The sequence below is a fragment of the Apis cerana genome, linkage group LG8 (genome assembly GCF_029169275.1).
Source record: "Apis cerana isolate GH-2021 linkage group LG8, AcerK_1.0, whole genome shotgun sequence".
In the NCBI taxonomy this organism is placed as follows: Eukaryota; Metazoa; Arthropoda; class Insecta; order Hymenoptera; family Apidae; genus Apis; species Apis cerana.
In genome coordinates this window covers 4,285,567-4,307,765 of record NC_083859.1, presented here as the reverse complement: position 1 = coordinate 4,307,765, position 22,199 = coordinate 4,285,567, and the positions used below count along the sequence as shown (strand labels likewise).

The 22,199-nt window shown below is 35.2% G+C and overlaps 1 protein-coding gene across 3 annotated transcripts in view; it reads right to left on the bottom strand.

Annotated features, from left to right (window-relative positions):
- The window catches only part of LOC107995359 (uncharacterized), a 184,122-nt gene extending 163,163 nt beyond the window's left edge, over positions 1–20,959 (bottom strand). The window contains exons 1-2 of one of the 3 annotated variants that reach the window (XM_062078189.1): positions 20,255–20,952; positions 18,690–20,166 (exon numbers count right to left, since the gene is read on the bottom strand). In XM_062078189.1, the coding sequence (XP_061934173.1) occupies positions 18,690–18,825 (136 nt within the window). In that variant the 5' untranslated portion in view covers positions 18,826–20,166; positions 20,255–20,952. Of the gene's footprint in view, positions 1–18,689 lie in introns of all 3 variants that reach the window. The other 2 variants (XR_009830848.1, XM_062078190.1) reach the window with 2 other exon arrangements.
- Positions 20,960–22,199: the final 1,240 nt, after the last annotated feature.

The following is a 22,199-nucleotide window of genomic DNA, read 5'->3' as shown; positions in this document are numbered from 1 at the left end:
GACCATGCACGCTCTCCACTCTCGTCTCCTCTACCGTTCTTCCTCCTCCGGTTTTACCCGTATTTCCGGTCTCCAGAATTTCCATCTCTCTCTCCCTTTCCCCCCTCTTTTTCGATCCCCTTTGTCTCGTCCCCGCTGTATCTCTATTTTTGGCCGCGACAACGGTATTCCACGCGCGCATACGTTCGTTACCACGGATATTATTACATCCGGAAATCATTCGGACCGTGAGCCTTTGCGGAATAACCGGGAGAGCAAATTGCTTCCCGCTAATCAGATTTCATGGGACTCGCGTAATTAAGCCCTCGTTCCTCGTGACCCAGTTTCCCCACCCGTCTCGATGTTGCGTTTATTTTTAGGGGGAGAGAGGGATGGGTGGAGAATGGATCGACGACGATTAGGCAGGTTTGATAACGATCCTTGGGAAGAAAATGGGGAGGGGTGGATGGTGGAGAGATGGATGGGCCGAGATTGAAATTTCGGTAGGTTCGTTTGTTTGAGGGACGAGTAATGCGACCGGCGGAAGTTTTCGTTTAATTCAGCTCGGTACAGGAATTTAATGGAATTGCGCTGGCTCGATTGTCACACGTTACGGGAGCCTAGTTATTATGATTGTTCTTACGTTTCGTGACACGAAATGTTATTTCGTGTTGATCTAGGTAGGCAAGGAAATGAATATTTCGTCCTCTCATCGTTCGCATTCGTTTGTGTTGGATCTCATAAAACGAATGAATAAAATTCTTGAAAGATTCTTGTCCATATTTTTATACTACACTGTTATTTATTAAAAATCGTAGAAATAAATGTTTGAAATTTATGATATTATGAATATAACGGTGATGCGACGAAAAACGTTTATCAAATTCTAGATTTCATTTTTATGGTACAAAATTTTTGTAGACGTAAATATTAATTAAACGATTACACAACGGTTATATATCTACTAAAATATATTGAGTTCATGGTGATAAAAAAATCAAGAAACTTTTTGTATAAGAAATATTCAAAAGAATATACGAGAAAGTAGATTTATTCTCTCCGAGATTTTCTTCAACTTTGCAATGTAGAATCTAGTAGACTAATATCCTAAAACGGAAGCATTTTATACCGAAACAAGATGGAATCTTGAGTGGGAGGAACGATTCGTAGCGAGGCACGTATCGTTCACCCCTGAAAAAAGGAGAAAAAGGGGGGATTTGGCGAAACTTCTTTCGTCGGATTAGAGTTTGACGACTCGAGGATTACCAGACCGACTACGTGTACCCTACACTGATTGCTTTTGGCCGCTTTCTTCCCTTTTTCTGTTGGAAACACCTGGACCGGTGGTGAGATTTATTGAGGTAACGAGATTAGACGGTGGGATATCAATGAAGGTGGTGGTTATTTGAAGTTTTCGTGATAGCGTTGAGAATATAGCTAGGTATAACCGTTCTCGTTGTTAAAATCGATGTCAGCGTGGAAGAAAATTCGTTATCAAAATTTTAGATCGATTTGGAATTTCCGTTCGTTAAAGATTTTGATCCCAAATTTTCCGATTCTCGATCATTGAAACGAATCGTTGAATTATTTGTTATTACAATACTTAGTACATCGTGACGTTGTGAGAAAGTTTAGATATTAAAAATTGTTTCAAAAGGCCTGACACCTTTTTCAATTTTTACCAACTGTGGCTTCTCCCTCTTCAATCATCCTACTTCATTATTCTAATGCAGATACATCAAAATCACTCTTCCAAACCTGTCCCACGCACTCCTTATTTCCACTCTACTTGCCCAATTTGTTACGAATTCCAATTTTCCCTTCTACTTGAATTAACACCATCTGGTTTCTAATTTTCCATAATTTCCAAATAAAACTTACTATATAACTAGCGAACAAAACTCTAACATTAAAGATTGCAATACGAAAGAGGCACGAAACTTTTCTCTAAAAGCCGCCTCCATTTACACCAAACAGCACATGATGAATTGAAAACTCACAAACAAGAAAATCATCTTGTGAGATGTACGTGGAAATTAAATTTAAAATTGAAATACATCCTTAACGCGAGGGAGGAAAAATTCAAAACCCGCCCTCTCGAAAATTTCAACATCTCTCCAACCCCTTAGTTAACGTAACGCATTATAACATCTCGAGAAAATCCAACGCGCGCATCCCTTGTCCTCCTCCCCGTTCTCGTTCCGTGTAATTAAGACCAGACCCAACCACCCCCTCCCCTCCCCCTCAAGCACCCATTCAAATTCGCCCTGCAATTTTTCACCGGTCGTAAACCATGACTCTTTGCGCCATCCTCCTCTCCACCCTCCCTCCTCACCTTCCCCCTACCGAAACTAGATTATACACACACACACACACACACACACACACACAGGTCGTGGAACGAGCAGAAAGAATAACTTCCAACTTAATCCATTAACCCCGCAATGAAGGGATTCGTTTTTCCCTCGCGGCTGGTGGATAAACTCCCTCACCCCCCTCTATTTCTAGCCACGATCACGAGCCAAGGCGTGGTTGAAAACGGCTAACCGTGCTCGAAAACTTTCGGAGAGATTGTCGCGCTGGACGACGGTTCCTAACTGATTTATAAAGTCCGTTAACACCTCCGCGTGTTGAACGTTAAATGCCCGTGTTGTCGATACAATTCGCGAACGTTTTCGAACGACTAAAGGGGGGAGGAGTAGAAGGGGGTTTGCGATAATCGTGTATGGGAAGGTTAATCGGATTTAGAGGAATTTGAAGGGGGGAGGATGGCGTGTCGAGCTGGTCGCGCAAATTCGTCGGAACAGAAGGTAAAATTATTGGTAAAAGAAGTGGTAAAAATTATTGGTAGAAAGGTATTCGGACGGAGAATTGTTTTCGAAAAAAGAAAAGGATGGTTGGGAAATATTGTTCGATCTTTTTTTAGCGTTGAAATTCGTGATAATACGAGAGAAAATTTGAAAAGATAGTGGAAAATTCTTCTTTGAAAGAGTGGATGGCTAGGATCGTACGCGTGTCAAACACAACGTTGAATCGTGTGGACTTTAATTAAGTGGTGGCCACATTGGATGATTATAATGTTAATGCTTTAATATTAATATATTCAATTTATTATATATGGTTCGTTTCGTCTCAAAGAACTAAGCAGCGAAGTAATTAATATTAATATTCATAATCTCATAATTATGTTGAATAACGTAAATAATTATAACGCGTTAAAACTCGAAGAGACAGATCGTTAATTCGATCTTCGCGAATGTGAAATATTTATCGTTCGTCCAAGAAAGAAGCGGAAATATAGAAGAAAAAGTGAGAGAAAGAGAGAGAAAAATAAGGAAACAACGCGACATCATAATTAATTCCGGGCAAAAATACTCTTGGCCCGTTTCGTGGCATTCGCAGATACGTCTTGGACTATCCAAGAATCCAAAAAAAAAAAAAAAGATCTCGTAAGGAAGATTTAATATTTTAAAGGGAAAAAACAAATGAGCATGACCTTAAAAACCTCGTGGAGCCTCGTCTTCAAAGAATTGCCACGATCCTCTCTTGGATTAAAACAAGCATCGCTCCTAGCAAGAATGTCACTATTTCCCGAATTGGACAATTCACGAGAATTCTCCTTTATTTTCGCAACGCCGCGAGCGAAAAAATTCACTTTTATTCGCCTCTGAACCTTATACACGTGTACACGCGCGTGTATTTTTACAAGCTTTTCATGGAAGACCAGCAATTCTACATAATGCGCGAGACAGAGAAGCTTCATCGTCCGTTTTTCAAATTTCATGGCTTGAAGCCTCGAGTTTTGATGGCCGGTATCTCTCATCTTCCCTCCACCTTGTTTCGTTAACAAAATTCAAAGCGACCGACCAAAAAATTGAAAGGAATGGATATTAATTTTTTAAAACAATTGTGAAGTGAAGGAAAAAACAATAACAGAAACATGAAACAGCTGATAAGAATATTCGTATTTTTACGCCGAAAAGATATCGCATATCTGAAAATTCAAATTATTCACTTTTTATAGTTCTTGAATAAGGCCATACGCGCATCATTATCATTGAAATTCACTATTATATTCGCAATATTGGAGGATTGTCGCGTGACATGAATAAAAGATTGGCAACGATTCTGATTTTTTAGAATATATTTCATAATTTTTGAAATATGAATCTTTCCATCTTCAAATGCACTCTTTGCAATCGATGTAGAAAAATGATAAATCGCGAGAATCTCTTTTTTCAAGAAATTCAAAATCCTCGTTATTTTTCCTATGACACCTTAAAACATTCATTCGACATTCATTGATTGCACAGTTGAATTTCTGTTATTCACGATGTGCGTTCTGCGCTGGATTTCGCCGCGCAAAAGAGTTAAAGAATCGTTTCCCTTTAATATTCCAATGATGGAGCCTATTATAACGCATCGGTGAATTTTCACCAATCCTCGTTCCAATTCCGATGATCGAATTCGCCAAACTCTCCGATCAAATTAATTAAATATTAAAGGTTATATAAAATATATGTATAACAAACTCTATTTATATTCTTTAAAAACTCGAAATATTTGAAATTACACCACTGAAATTTTCTTTGTCTGAAATTCGAAAAAAAAAAATGTGGAATCAATCTTTTTCGATTTTCCAGTCATTCCTTTAAATGGCATCAAACGTTCTGATGAACGTGATTAATGTATTTCATGAGGGATTTCATTTGGAGAAAAATCACGTTGAAAAAGTGATTCGCGTTGAAAACCATTCTCGACGTGGAATGGATTTTTTTTTTTTATCCCATTTAATGGAACGAAAAGACTTCATGGAAATGTAATGGATCGAAAATTACACAATTTGTGGGAATAGCTGGTGTCGTTGACAACAGACTGGTCTAGTATAAAGAGAAAGCAAAAAATTTTTCAGTTGGATGAGAGTTTATTCGTTTCTCTTTCTGCTTTTTTTCCTAACAGGGAATTATTTAACGAAGAGAATTCACATTATTTAACCCTCTGTAGTTAAACAAGCAAAATTTTTCCCCTGCAATTTTTTTCCTCCAAATTTCCATTTTTCATCGAGAAAAATTTTAAACTTAAGGAAAGATTGTATAATGTAGAAATTTTTAAATATCGCAAAATATTTTTAGAATTTTTTAGCAATGAAAAAAAAATTCAATTCAGATTAATTAAATCAATATTATTTATTATTTATTATAAATATCATTCGTGAACTCAAAATATTTCCAAATTTCGAAAATTCTCCGAACAACGTCTTGCATAAAATATATTTATAAATAATTATGCATTTAATTGTGCATTTTCTAAAACTTAATTTAGTTAAATTCGAATTTTCTATGCACATATTTATTAAATAATTACAATATAATAGATTTTAACAAATCTATAAATAGATATTCCCTTTCCTTCTCTATTTCCACTAAATCCACATCTTTCTTTATCGAAACAAATTTCCATATTTATAAATTATTAGATATTTTAAATTTATGAATAAAATATTCTCAGAATTCTCAAACTCTCTTTCTCTCTCTCCACCTTCATCCCCAAATCCACCTCCCCTTTATCGAAACACATTTCTATATTTACAGATTATCAGATATTTTAAATTTATAAGTACAATATTTTCAGAATTCTCAAAGCTTCCCTTCCCCGCCCGAACTTCCTTTCCTTTTATCGAAATTTCCAAACGTCAATAACTGAGCTTCTCTCGTAAATCTCCCTCCCCCATTTCTCCAAATCCATCTCTCTCGCAGCACATATTTTTTACCCACGCACGTTAAATCTCCTCGTGAACACACTCCTCTCCGCGATCTTTCATACGCTTCTTCGAATCGGTGCTTTCGATACTCGTCCATTCGAACGAAGAGAAAGAGAGAGAGAATCCGTCGTAACGTGTCCGATCCTTTGCACGTGTGCAAAGCGGTGACACACGGCCAATAAGATGGTCGAGTGGCGTTTTCACGTCGGTTTGGTTGGGGCGGCGCGTTACTCGCTTCGGCTGTAATCCGCGCATCGAATCGAGATTCCGGCTCTCCGTTTAATGGCCAGGACAGATTCTTGCTGAATATCCTCCCTGTTTGACGAGCGTCGAACCGACGTTCCCGACAAAAGATCAATCGATACCGAATCCGCGATTAATTCTCTGCGCGTAATCCCCGATATATCGATACTACTCTTTGTTCCCTGGCAAAAAATAAAATTTTACAAGAGGACTGATTGTTTCCGCGCTCGATGGCTTTTCCACGGTCGATCGATTCGATATTTGGATCGTATCATACGGTTTTAATGGCCGTGTTTATTTATTGTAATTGAATCGAATCGTCCCGAATTGATATTGTCCAAGCGTTGCAATTATTGGGGATGAAAATTTTATATTTTTAATCCATATGATTGGGCGATGGATTAAGAAATAAGGGAGAATAATATATTCGGTTGGAAATTTACGTTGGAAGGATTAAAATAGCAATTTTCTTTTTTTTTGTGTAGACTACTGTGCTTTCTTCCGTTTCAAATAATTCAACGGATTAAAAACTTTTTTTTAGTTGGAGTTTAAAAGAATTTGTTATTGTTAGGACCTTGATCAGAAAGATCTGTGTCTGTTGCAATTTTGGAAATGTTTTATATAATATTCTTCGTGTTAAAATCGTTCAATTGACGATTAGAGGAAAATGTAGGCACGCTTAAAATTTTTCTAATTTACAATAATAATTCTAATATCATAGACGTGATGTAAAGTGACAATTTTTCCATTTTACTTCTTCAGTTTTCTTTTCTTTTTTTTTTTTTTTTTTTATTTTTTCTGTTAGACGCGATTAAAATGCACAGGATTTTGAATCGTGACCTGGACGAGAGGATTTCCGCTAGGCAGAACTTAATCCTGCGCGAACAGGAACTAGTGCAGAATAGTATGACGTTTCGCTCACGGATCGAGCAAAAACAAGATGATTCGAGCAAGGACAATAGAAAGAAAAATAAGAAATTTTCTGATAAAAGTAAACGACATACCTTGTTTAACCCAGGAATTTTATTGGGGAAAAAAGAGAGAAAATTTTTTTTCATCCATGTCCGATTAATTACAAATTCTTCTGAACTTCTTACGTTTCTTGGAAGAAATTCTCATTATACGGATGAATTGTCAAAACAAGACAGAAAAGATAATTTATATAGTCTTTTTATCATAATTATTGGTATTATTTTGAGTAAATTGCTGTCCCTTTATTAAAAAAAATAAGTTTAAAATTTTCCCAAAGCAATGATGTAAAAAAATAATTACTAATTCATCGGATAATGGACTTCGATACTACCTGATAATAAAGAGAAAGATGAAGTAGAGAAAAAGTTCATTAGCAATCTTTCATAAGAAGTAGAAGAAGCTTTTATGACCGCTTAATCGTAGTAATATTACTTTGATACTTGATGAAAGAGATAATACCAGGAGAAGAATAAATTTATTTAAATTTTTCTTTTTTTTTATTTAAAAAATGATTAAAGTATTTCAAAATATTGATAGAATTATTATTTTCTAAAATATTCTCAAACTACTCTACTTTAGACCATTAAGGTTAATCTACAAGACCATCTACCAAGAATAGACATTAGCTTAATACTCTGTTTTTGAATAAGCTTGAATTATTCTCATCGTTTGAATAATTTCATAATATTCAGGATGATTTCGCATAATATTAAAAATACTGTGTGCAATGTTACAGAATCAATTGTACTTGCAAAATGTGACGGAAGAGATCTACATTTTTTACTCGAGATGCTAAGAATTCTACCTTCGTGCATATCTTGTTGCAAGATGGCAGGATAGAAACGATCATTATTAAATGCGAATAAAATTTAGGATTAATCTTATCATAATAGGAACGAACATCGATCACTTCTCTTCAAAATTCCTCAAAATTTTAATAACTTTTGAATCGAAAATTAGGAGGCAGAAGAAAGGAAAATTTTGATAGATCAAGAGATTCCTAATTCCTCTCTTGAGATTTTTCTCAACGAGGAAAGAGATCAAAGATTTTCATTTCTCGAGAAATAATTTCTTCCAAAATGTGTGGAAAATCTGAGAAATTCGAGAAAGAAATCTTCAATTTCTACAGTGACAAAGGATTATTCAGCGTGACGGTTCCTAGTAAATCTATGATCCTCAAAGCCTTGCCTGTCCTATCCAGACATCAGAAGGGAATTTCGAGCAAGCGGAGACGGAACTGTTCGTCCCGAAACGTCTTTGAACGACAGTGCACTTTGAACTTCTTTCGAGGCAAGCTGAGAAATTCATAAGAACGCGGATTATTCGACGACAACTTGGCACTCGCCCTATATGTTTTTATTAAAGTCTAGGAACGAGGAACTTTTCACTCAAACTGACACCCTTTAATAAAACATTGTACACCGACTCGATGTACAGCTAACGTTTTCTTGTTAAGAAAGAAACAGGATACGACTTTTAAGTCTATTGGTTAACAATCCAAATGAAATGGAAATAAGAAATAATTTAAATCTCTAATTTTTATAATATCCCTTTATTCATTTCTTTATTTTCAGAAGCTTTCAAAACCTAAAAGATTTTCAAGTTGGATTATCACCATGACAAGATTTCAATCTTGAAGGGATTTAGAAAGATATATTATCAATATATTAAAATATAATTTACATACTCGACGTATAAAAATTCTCTACTTACTACCTTTTATACATAATCACTATTGTGTATAGATTAGAAACAAAATTCTGTTCGTCAAACATCCAACAAAGATCGCAAAGTGGAATAAAAATATAATATTTGTTCAAAATCCTTAAAATATACATGTACATTTAAAGAAGAAGGGAACTTTAATTTTTCGAAGAAATAATCACTCTAAAAGACAGAATAAAAGCAGGATGTAGAGAGAGACTTATCGTTCACCTGTGAAGAATTTTTCGAAAGCGTCAGTTGAAAGAGAAGAAATGAGAGAAAGAGAGACGAGATTAGGGATGGTTGAACCTGAACCACGTTTATGAAAACGATAAAAGCCTGAGAATTATCCGCGGCATAAGGTCGAAATATTGCGGTCTTTATTAATACCCGGACTCTTTCACCGACTTTTCGTTCGTGATTGTCGCCTCTATGCACGAGCGCGTCTGAAAACGTAATTTCGATGCGATAAACATAGTCGTTCCAACGATTGTCGCGCCATTTTTTTTTTTTTTAACCAACCTCTATTGTGCGAAAGTGAGTACCACTTCTTCTTCGTGAAACGTTTCTCTACATTTCTGGATCAAACGTTGCGAACAAATGTCGTGAAAAATATATTAAGAGTGGGAAGACAATGGAGAGAGTGATGCGTTTGACGCTTCCACTCAAGTGGAAAATTGATTTAGCGATAAATAGAATGTTTTATTCTCCGAACAGGTAATTATATTTATAAGAGGGGAGGAAAAGAAGAAAGGAATGAATTGATTTTATTCGTTTTTCAGATGTATAAATAAATGCATCATTATTTTTTTCTCATACTTTATTATATATAAAATTGCAGCGAGACTTAATTAAAACGACAAAAATACGAATCGAATATATCCTTTCTTAAATATCGAGAATCATAAGTAAAAAGTATCTGAGAATTACAAAATAATTCTCCGCAAAATGAAAAAGAAAAAAAAGTTAAAAGTGAATCGCGCAAGCTTGAACGATGAATTTAAACGATCGTATGCTTATCATTCGGTCTTTTTTTTTTTTCTTGCACGATCATCGAGAAGAGAAGGAGAAAAAAGCTCATTTACCTCGCGGCGGATTCGCTACGAGGTGATTGATCGCGTTCTGTCGCGAATCCGCCGGTCAGCTTACTCTGATCGATTTCCGAGAGGATCCGTGGTAATTTTTCTTGCGGTACATTCGGACGTGAAAAATTATCTCGTACTCGTTACGAAGCACGATTACTCATGATCGAGAATCCATGCTATCCGGATGGATAAAATTAGATTTCCTTTGGAAAATGCATTATTCGATCCTTTCAAATTTTATGTTGTGCAATATCACACATTCGTCCATTACCAAATATCCCATCGAACATTTCTCGATTCTCCGTCTCTGTAATAATACTGATTTAACTGTCTTCAACTTAGTTTACTCGTGCCAACTATTTCCATCGCCCAGCATCCTAATTACTTAACACTTCCAACACTCGATCCTCGCTACACACTCAAACGTTTCTTAATCAATATACCAACGATCGACCATCCAACCATCCCCCAAAACCAACAAAGAGAAACGACTTAAAAGCTTATCAAACACTCGTTATATTCGATCCACGAGTATACACGAGGGATTACGCGCGAATTAAAGCGACCGGCCGGTGACGATGCTCAAAGAAGGTTGCTGGTAATCCATGAATCACAGGTTGGAGCCGATAATGCAAACTTAATGAAACACCCTCTCCTCCCTTCCTCCCCCGCATGGACTACGCTGGATATATTCTAATGGGTGGCGACCCTATGGCCGCGTTTAGCCGAATGGGTTAAAACTGCGGGGTTGTTTGCGGTGCACTTCAATCGAATTGGCTGCCGTTTGCATAATCTCCACGCTTACTTTACGTGTGCACAACCGCCCATTCGTCCTTACTCGGCGCAGCTTCTTTCACGTTTCTCACCGTCGCCTTTCCCTCCCTTCACCCATCGACTCCCTTTTCCGCCGTGCACACAACCTCCCTCTGGGCGAATGCATCCCCCTCTCCCCCGATGAAAACCCGGTTTCGCGGTTTCCACGAGAAATGTTTACGAGCAAATGCCTCTCCCTGATTTATTCCAACTCGACTTATCTACCAAGGAGGCATTCGATTCCCTCGTCGTGGCAAGATCGTTCTCGCGTTACCCGCCATTTGTGCGATAATTACGGAAGTGGTGAGGTTGTTTTCTCCCCTCAACGAGTGTTCGAATCTTGGAATTTTTCGAAATAAATGTACGCGTGTATCGGATTATATATATATCATTTCGGATTTCTTTGCTAGAAGATGAAATTGGATTAGGTTAATTTCGAAAGAGTTTAGATTTTTAATTTCAGAGTAAGTAATAAGGGATAATGATTTTGGATAAATCGTTGAATTGCGTTTGTTTATTGAAATTATCGCAAATCGAAGTTCTATTTTTGGAATCTTCGACGTTTTGAGAACGAGAATGATGAAAAAAATCGAAATTTTGGAATTTTTAAGGCAAAAATCGTTAAATTTGACGGTATAATCAAATTTGTATGTCGAAGGAAGCGTATAAGAGGAATTGCGATGTCTTGTCTAAGAAGACGTCATTACTTCCTCTCCTTAGGGAGCTCAATAACAGTAGACCGATAAATCAATCTGGTCACCTATCTACTTGATATATTGCCTGATTTACATTCACCAGATTTGCATTGAAGGTGACTAACGACGAGTACCTCAAACGTTTGCCGGGCAAAACTAACCGTGATTCGTCTCAGAAACTTTAAAAGAGCAAAGATCAAAACTTCAAGGGAACGAGGTATCATCTTCATACTTATGAATTTTAATTTTCCAAGTTGCATCAAGTCCGGTGAATCATCCCTTCTTAGATTTTGATCGCGTGGCTTTATTTACTTTCGAGAAATCGATTGAACTGTCTGGATTTAATTAGAAACGCGCGTATTTATAACGTGTTTGAGCTCATTTTATTATCGAAAGTTTTTATCGAGCAAACGAAAACAATCCTTGACACCATTTTTATAATAATAGAATGGGAATTACAAGAATTCAGATTTTTATAATTAAATGTTTCATTATATTCCATGTCTTGTAATTAATTACAAGAAGTTACATCGAACTTGAGATAATATTGGATGATTTTCATGCAAAATTTTCATAAGAATACGAGATACACTTTGATCTAATTTAGATGATTTTTGAAAACGATTATTTCTCGCGATCGACGGGCTTGTATTTTGAAAAGAAGAGAAATTTGAATAAAGAGATACGAATATATTCGTGAACAATATAATCACGTTAATAAATACATAAAGTACGCTGATGATCTTAATATTTGTCACAATCGACACATTGAAAATTTCTGATTCTATTTATTAGAGCAATAAATAGAATGGTGTGCAAATATCCCAGCTGTTTTATTGCGCACGAGTGTACATATGTTTCGTAATAAACGTGGAAATAGAGCAACGAATTTCGATAGGAAATCAGAATCCTCGCGCTTCCGATCCAGCCCCGCTTAATCTCTTCCTTTTCTTCCTGGGGAGGGTGGAACGCCAGCTAAGCAGTTCACATTTCAACCGATAGAAAAGAGAAATGGCGGAAACGGCCATGAATTCTAGCTCTGCTCCAGAAGATTCTACATTTTCAAACAAAAATTTCTCGCGATTTTCCCTCGAAAGGATAGGCTATAAACGAATGAAATCAACCGTTGCAACAGTTTTCCGTCCGGAAAACGATTTTTGCTTCGATAAAGACATTCTTTCCAACATGTGACAAACTATTAAATTTATATTAACTTTTATATACGATCATATGAATTGATTTTTGCTTATTTTTAAATTAATCCATCAATATTTTTTTTTAAATTTTATGTAATATTGAGATATAAAGATACATTTTAAATTCTAGAATGATAAATTTGATAAAGCAAATTAAACGAATTAAGTAAACCAAGGGAATTAATAATATTGAGAGGATGAAATTCGTTCGTCTCTATTTTTTTTTTAATTGGAATTGCATTATTTTAAGCAATTATTCATCAATATTGGAAAAATTTTAAGATAGATTTTTCCTCTAGATAATATCTTTTATACACTATTAGTCATATTTGCAAGAATAAATTTTAAAAAACCAAGCTATACGAGAAATATGATATAAGGGGAGTTGACTTTTGCAAATATTGGCTCGAACAAATACATGATGGAACGAAGATTGGATAAATTGATCGTCATTATTAAAGTCAAATATATTGTAGTGATATTAATTGTCTATACAAACTTAAAACAGCTTGCAGACGTATATTTTATCTTAAATATTTATCTTTCATATATTAATATCAAATATAAAAATATTAATCACATATTTTTATATTTCCAATTACAATATTAATATTAAACTCCACGATTTCCACTCTCTCTATAAAATAAAACATGGGATATCGTTCTTTCCTTCCTGTTTTTAATTATAAATGAGGGGGAGGGGGAGGGAAAAAACCACGATGGATTTTCTTCCTTAATTAAGCTACTAATGAGTTCAATAACGAGTTTTGAAACTTGTTTGTCAACTTCACAGCCCCCCTCCCCCCCCCTCTCCCCGCATTAAGCCCTCTGTAAATTGATTTCGCTCTTTCGTTTCAACGTTCGTATACACGTTACCTTCATTTCCATCGTTCGTTGTTTTCCCCATTTTTTTCTTTTTCCTCCCTTTTTCCATTCCCCCCTCTTCTTCTCTTTTTTTTACCTTTATCCCTTTTTTTCTTTTTTACATCGCGACACGTTTTCCAAATTTATTCGCAACACGCCCTTTGTCCCTCCATGACTCGATATTGCAACGTTTCTGATATTCGGTCGCAATGGATACACGATCTCCAATTTACCACGAACGATTCGCGTATAATTGCGAAACGTTCGAGCATCGAGGTGCATTTTACTTTGATGATCCGTGACGATATCGAGAAGGGGGAGGGCTGCTTTGCATTTCTAGGTCATTAATCCTTGTTTTCGAATTCGCTTTGTCGGATGAATGCTAGAAGTTGCGTTTAATTTGAATTTGATTCGAGTGTAAAGTTACCGAGTTTATTAACTCTTGTTTTCCTCTCTTCGCAAGATTGAAAGTGATGATTGCTATGGTATTCGCGAAATTGAACGAAATGAATATATATCGTATAATTTATTGCGTTAAAATTAATATTTCGTGGGAGGTATAGGAATTTTTGAAATTTCGGATAACAACGTATGAAAATAATTACGAATATTGAATGTAAAATAAATGGTAATAATAAACGAAGGAATATGAATCTAACGTGCAAATATTAATGAAAATATAGAATGAAAAAGATGTACATGAGTGTACACGTGTCACGTTGATTCGAGAAATTGGACAAAACAATTTGATGGAACAATAGTTAAGATAAAACGGATATTCCTGGAAATGATAGGAAACAAAGTGTAAACAATTACGGCGGATGATGAAACGTGTTTGTGTTTCGAAACGGGGAAATATGAATATATGTTATATACTGTTCATAAATCGTCGTAATAAATAATAAGGGAGAAAAATAAAAGAGAAAGATTTATATTTAATCGAATATATGAATATTATACATCGCAAACTTGAACGAAAGATGAAGAAACGGAAGAAGATGAAAGCTGAAAATTGCTTGACCTTGGAAAATTCAAGGTGAAAGCTATATTTTTTCACGATTCTTAAATAAATATTTGATCTCAAGAAATTAGAGTCAAACCGAAATCCTCATTTTTTTTTTATTCGTAGCTCGAATAAACAGCCTTGGAAGTTTAGAATCAAAATAAAAGCTCTTAAATAAATATTTGATTCTTCCAAGGCATTCTACGAGAGGTAAGACAAAATATTTGACCTTGAAAACATAAGATAAGGAAATGCAAGGGTTGCAAAGAGAAAAGTTCGAAGCTCAAATTCAAGCTATATACTTTATTTTCTCGAGAATAACTTCTACAAGTATAAATACTAACATTTTCCTTATGAATCACTCAAAAGTTATAAATGGTTATTTAAATCTCATTATTCTATATAATTTACCTTAAATCGTTCGATTTTTAGATCAAATAAATATATCTACTTTTTTCTCTTTATTAAATTCACATTATCAATTATACACTTTGCATTTCTCACTTGGAATAAATAAATATTTAATCTTGAAACGATAAACCACTTTATATTTCTCGTCATAAATCTCGTAGCCATCAAATTCACGCAAATTCCTTGAATTCCTACTTTAACTTTCATTTATAATTTCAATAAAAATCCCATCATTTCTTTCTTCCTCTTTTTTTTTCCTTTTTCTTTTTTTTTTTTCACCGCGTGTAATAAACGTTGTTTCGAATATTGAAATTTCACCCCGTTTACACCACGTTTCCTCAAAACACTGGGAATAACCGAGTTAAAATATATTAAAAAATTCGGCCCGCTGAAATATTCATTACACGCGATTTCAATCATCCGTTCATCCTTCTCCTCCTCCTCCTCCCTTTCTCCCAACGGTCGATTCGCTTGCGCATTTGCATTCGTATTTACCGTGAACCGTGAATGAAAATTACAGAAACCTCGTCCAACCGACCGAAACGGTTAAAAACGTCGATTACCGAGCTCGATACGTGTATAAGTATCGCGACCGGTCTACGCTTTTTTTTTTAAAGCCTCGCTCGCAATTTTCAACTCGTGCTTTTCACGCGTCGAGAGGAGACAACAGGCGCGTCTGGGAGCCTCGTTGGGTCGAATTAGGAAAGTTCTTCGCTTTAATCGCGCCGTCATTATTTCAGATATGGAGATAGAATCGGTGGATCTTTTAAAAGTTGTGCATTTTTTTTTTATTATGAAATGTTAAAATTATCGTGGATCGTGGAAATGCGAACGAGCAAAATATTTCTGTAATATTGTAGCACAGAGAATTTATAACGGTTGTAGCATAAAAATATTGAACACGATTAAATTTCAACCCCCTGATTAAATATCTTATTTTAGATTTTTTTTTTTTTAGATTCTAAATAATAATACGCCGTCTTCGTAATTTCAAGTGTTTCGAGAGAACATCGCAACGATTGAGAAACAGTGTGTTGTAAGTTTTATAGAAGTTAGACAAGAGTTTGAATACATCATCCGTATCAAAAAGTTACGAAATTTGAAGAGATTTCGCGAACAGAAACAATATGAAAATTGAAACGTAAAATGATAAATTTTGACAATCTTTAAAAAATATTCGTTAATTTTACTGGATTGATATTTTACACCACTTTTTTATCTCATTCAATTCATACACGAACATACGTATAATTTTGAACATTTTGCAGCAATCATTGACAGGTTCGATAAACGTCATTTCAAGTGATACTTTTTTTATATCGGAAAAATTCATGAAAACGTGTAAAATAATTAAATAAAAAAAAAAAAGGAGAAAAAGAAATACGATTGGGATCAAATGGGGTGTATGAATATGTAGAGATACGAAAAGCCAAGTGTCGTTTATCAAAATAACGCGATACGCGATAAAATATTACTCTGATACCCGAACACCCTTAATGTCGATGTTATCCCGATGGATCCTCCAAGTGTCGGTATCCATGTCAAAATTTTCACGTCAAAATTTCGCTTTGACGCATTATTTAATTAAATTCGAGCGATGCGCGTCGACAAACGCTAATGAACTCGTTGTGAACGTATGGTTAACGCATTGATAATTATCAATTTCTCCAACTTTGTCTCTGAAATCTGTGAAAAATAGTCGTCTTTGACGAATTATAATTGCAAAATATTTCAATAAATATTTCACATTATATCGGAGCGATCCAATATAAATTTCGTACTCGTTCGCTGAATTATCATAATGTTATGATCAATATTGTTATCTTTCTGCTTTTTCGAAATAAAATGATTGAACGATTCATTCAGAAATCGTTAAAATATTTTATATTATTACGTATTTTATATTTTGTATCGATCTTTCGATTTTCGTTTTGTTCGATTATTTCATTTCATTATTGAATTCCATGAATTTATATTATTTATAACGTAATTTATTCCTTGCAGAAATTATTTTATTAATTTCTCTATTAATCTCGACAGAATTAAACGACGATATATTAATTATTATCTGATTAGGGGATTATAGTATACTTTTCCTTTTCCTTTCAAAATGTGCACCTATCATCTTATCAAGTTATCATCATCAAACGTAACTAACAGATTAAAAATTCAATATATCTTTGTAAAAGTATCTACATGTTATACGGATAGATCCAGGGACATCCAGCATTCACGGATTTTACATATTTCCAAACTTAACACCTTTACTTCCAATATTTCAATGAATGGTTCAAAACCATCCCCTACAGAATCTAACAGATGGCTCGCCAAATGGAAGAATCTTGTTCCCTGAATCATCCCTGTGCCTATATTCATTAATAACTTTCATCTCTTACTTACTATTCACCCTATAATAAAACGAATACCCTAACAGAAGAAGAGGCGAGGGATCAAGAAAAAAATTTTACTATTTTTCCAGTTGTAACTATTAATTGAATTATTAATTAAACGTTATAGTATAGACGTGACTAGTAATTTTAATTTAATTTCTCTTAGGGAAAATTTTAATCTAACTTTTAATTAATCCTTCCACGCTCAATGCACAACACATACTTTATTTTTATTTCGTTAAATAATTAAATCGAATTTCTATAAATTATATATATATTTTTTTTTTGTAATAATTGACAAAAGAAATACGTTTCTATTTATATAATTAGTAAAAAAAAAGATGATCCCTTCTAAAAATACTTAATTTATTATATTTAATATTTAAAAAAACTTATATCATAAGAATAAAGGAGCACGAAATATATATTCTTATTAAATTAAATTATCGACTTATAACAATTAAATAATCTCGAAGTCGAAAGTCTGAACAAAAAACGCAATTCAATTTACAGAGCTGTTCGACTAGTAAGTCAGATGCGTAAACAAGAGGTGAAAATCCGTGAAAAAGTTTCAATTATCCTAGACGAAGATTAAATTCCTAGCCGAGAATCAGAGATTAAAACGTTAAGGAGAAACGGAAATTTACGTTCCCTGATGAATTTGTCCTTTAATTTTTCTTAACTGACTTTTATATATTTAATAGAAAGAAAGAAATGCGAAGCGCTAAAATAATTTGCCTCTCAAACATCAAGGAATTTCCTAATTTACTTGAAAATATAGAGAATTTTCTATTACGTAATTTTTTTTCACGTTGAAGATTTCTAATTAAAAAATTTTGCGCTGAAGAAATTGAAACTAATTCAACGAAAATTTGAAAAGAACACGTGAAAGAGAAGTAAATCTTGAAATGAATTCTTGAAATTTTGGTTTAATTTTCCTTTCAAATATCCTTCTTTGGTTAATGAAAATTTTTTTCTTTGATTTGAGGGATTTTATTGTAACCTTTGGATTTACAATTTAATAAATATAATACTTTATAAAGTTGATAGAATTTGGAAGATTTGGCAGTAATATATTTTACGATAAAGGATATTTTATAAAGATCATGAGTTGCATCAATTTTAAATATTTGAATTAATAATTTCAGTCTCTTTATTAGTTTAGAAGACCAATTTTTATTTGATTTTTAGCTTAACAATATTGAAATGAAGAACTGTTCCAACATTAAATTTTCTAATCATATTAGAAATATTTTGTAAAAAGTAAAAAAAGTAATTTTATAATCATCCATCCAAAGCATAAATATAATCCAAAACGTTAAAGAAATTCGAGAGAAACCCCAAATTAACATTACCATTTCGATACTTTTGAATTTAACAACAAAAGCAGCACTTTTTTTCCAATTTCCATTCCTTGAAATCAGATCTCGATCTAAGTAGTACAAACCTATTAAATTTCATCCAAAGATACAATCCAAAATGTTGAAGAAACTGGACCAAGTCCAAAAGTCGAAAGATATCTAATATCACGGAGCGAACGCGAAAAAGGCGGAAAGATAGAATGTTCTCTCACCTGTCCCGAACAAAGAGAAGAGCAGCAGCAGTAGTGCGAGCCGCATTTTCGTCGGACACTTTCCCTCGCACCTGGAACACGAATCGTTTGCGATCGAAGTGGCACTCAAGCCACTCGCTCGCCTCGAGTGCTTCATCGTTCGCTCGACATCTGAGAAATGTCACTCGGGCGTAGACCGATCGTCCCTCGAGGAAATCGCTCACTCCGTGTAATTTGCACCCTTGCGACTGTTAATCCGAAGAATTGGGAAGACACTTGGATAGCCTCGACAGAGGACGTCTTTAACTTGACTTGGCGAGTTTCCACTTTGGTAGATTACGGCTCGTTCCTTTTATTTCCCCGCCTACAGGTTCTCGTGGTTAGAGAAATACGAAAGAATTTTGTTCGGGATTCCTCGATCAATTCCTCCGTGTGGCTCGAACGTTTTCAACGTTCGATGGGCGGAGACCGCCGAGATCGTTTGGATCAAGGTGACGAAATGCTGGAGATCGTTTCGGAACTTTCTTTCTCGAACCAACTCTTTCTTTCGTTCTTTATTCCGGATAGTTTGATTCTAGTCCAAAGATCGAGGAATAAAGTGCTCGAAATTTTCTCGGTGATGAAGTTTTGCGGAACATTAAATCGAATGATTCTTTCATTAAAAAGTTGGGAAAGTAAATCCGAGATTGATATTTTATTCATATATCTTTCCGATCTGGTACGAACGAAATGTCTTTTCGACCATCTTTTTACGTCTTTACGCAATGGAATTTAATTATCTTGTAAAATTTTCAAAAATTGGACAATAGTTCTTTTCCAATATCATCTCTTGAATCTTTACAGTATAAGAGATTAATATGTTTTCGATAATCCAATTTGATAGAGGAAGGTATACTTAAAACTTTTATCACCTCGTAACGTTTTATTATTTATTTAATTTTCTAAAAATAAAAAAAATAGCTCGCCTATTAAAGACAGAAATATTTTTAAATTTTGTTATTTCTAATACACATAAATAATCTTGATCAAAACGGAACTCATTAAAATCATCGAATTACGAATATTCTTCTCAACCGAATACACTCGTGAAGACGCTCGTGGATCACTCGACAGAAGCTAGATAAAAAAAAAAAAAAAGCTTGTTATATTTAAGTGACCCACATCCTTTTTCTTATCTTCTCTCGATGGAAATTGCCAATTTTCTCTGCACTTTCGGACCGCGGAGCCCGTTTCTCCAGTATCGTGTTCTTACGAGAAGCTTTCGAGGCGTCTCCCCGGTCTCATTAACCTGCCCTTTCATCCGGATACTAGTCGCTCGTCCGATGGCGAGTTTAATCAGCAAATTCGTTGAACCAGTAAGCCATCCGCATTTGTCTCTTTGGCTTACGACTAATTAGTATCCAGATTAATTATCCACAGTGGTAGTATCTTTCCTCAAAGACACATTATTCAGCATCAATGCAATCCTATCGCATCTTCGTGTTCCTTGTTTTCTCTTCTAAAATAGTAATTAGAAGTTAAGATAGCGAAGGATAGGTGAATCAGAGATATTTTATAATATCCGTATACATTGGTACACTACGTACATGCGACACACTGTATTACATATTATTTTTTTCCATCTTCTGTTGCACTATTTAACGATATTATAAACACAAACTTCTAGTAACTTCCAGAAAATCTTGAAAACGCATTCGAACGCGACATAGTCACGTGTCACTTAGTCCGCACACCACGTGACACTGTCTACGAAGTTAATTGTCGCTGCTGCCCCCTTTCTCCAAATCTCGATCGATATTATCGATCGACATCACTGCGTCGCACTATCCTTACTTCACTGTGCACATATCCAATCACTTTTGATCCGTAAACCAGTGTAATTATCCTATTCCTCGATGACCAAATCGATATCCCTCAATCACCACGTAATTACACACGACAAATTAACGCTCCAATTGCCATCGATGGTAATAAACAGAGAGAGAAAGAGAGAGAGAGAGAGAGAGAAAGAGAAAGAGAGAAACACTCGTCACTGAAGAATCATTATCCAATGTGTACACAAAGGGAAATGAAGCGTGAAAAACAAGGTACGTAATGTCGAATAATCTCGTGTCACATTGTTAACTGGAAATGATTTCACCGCGGAATGGTCACAATGTCGATCGTGCGCATCGCGATACGCGTTGACAGTCGACCGGTGGTGTATCTTTTCGGTACGAGAGTTCGTAGTTGACAGAAAGCCTTGGCGGGAGCTGCACGACGAATAAGGTGCCACTCCCACCCGCGCATGCTCCTCCACTCCGAACCTCGTGCCCTCTGCATCGCGCTTATACTTTCACTGGGCCTCTCTCTCTCTCTCCGCTCCTTACCTCGCCCTTCGCTCGACCCATTCTCGTATACGCATCTCACTTCTCGTTCCTTGTCGACCCCACGTTTCTTGTTTTGCTTAAACGCGTTTTCTTTCCGTTTTCAACCCTCCCTCTCGCTCTTGTTCATTCCCTTCGTCGATCACGGACTCTCCCCACTACTATTTCGATTCAAAGGCACGTGTTTCGCCGCGCCCGGCTATTCCATAAACCAATTAATGTGAGAAATAAGTTAGAGATCGGATCCGTATTACGTTGGAACGTCAATGCTCGAGAGGATGATACCAAGGGATGTCGATTAGATGTCGAAAGGTTGTTTTGGTGAATATTCAGAGTTGTTTGATATTAATTGAATTTTCATATGTAATATTCGTTTAAATGCTTTTACACTTTTTTGAAATTGTGAATATTCCAAACACTATTTTAGATTGAAATCTTAAGTATCGAATTTGAACGATGATCTGTAATCATAGAATGCATAGGAATAGACTATTTTTATTCGAAATTGAACGCAATCTAGCGGATTTTCAAATCAAATCCAAATCTAATCCTAGTAAAAGTTGAAGAATTCGAACATAAGCGTTCCAGAAGCTCGTTTTCAATTTCAAGCTCACGAAGCTCATTTGAGCTCCCTCACGTTTCGCTGGAACTCCGATAACAACGATCTCCTTGGGACAGATCGAACTATTCTATTCAAATCGGCCGTCAACTCGGCAATTCATAGCACGTACGCTCGAGTATTGCTTCACGGATAATTGTTCCGGTCCTGACTACGCGAATCACTATCGATTGTGCACCAAGAAATTAAATATACAGGCTGGACGATTAATCAAGTCACGTAGGAGGTACGAAGTCGATAATCTGTAATAGAACGTGTATCAGATACCCGTGTAACGGCGCCCTCTATTCGGCCAACATAGTCGAATCGTCGATTATTCATATTCATTCACTGGGATCGGAAAACTGCCATTATGTAAATTAAATTTTTAATGGTGTCACGATTATTCGTTTCACGACAAATTCCTTTTAATTTATCTCTTCCTCCTCCCGTGTGCACTTTGCAGTCTTTTAATCGAAATTGTTCCAAACTCCAGTTATTCCAAGACTCTGTTTTTACTTCAAACTATGTACGTACTATGTATATCGTATATCGTGAAGAAACAAT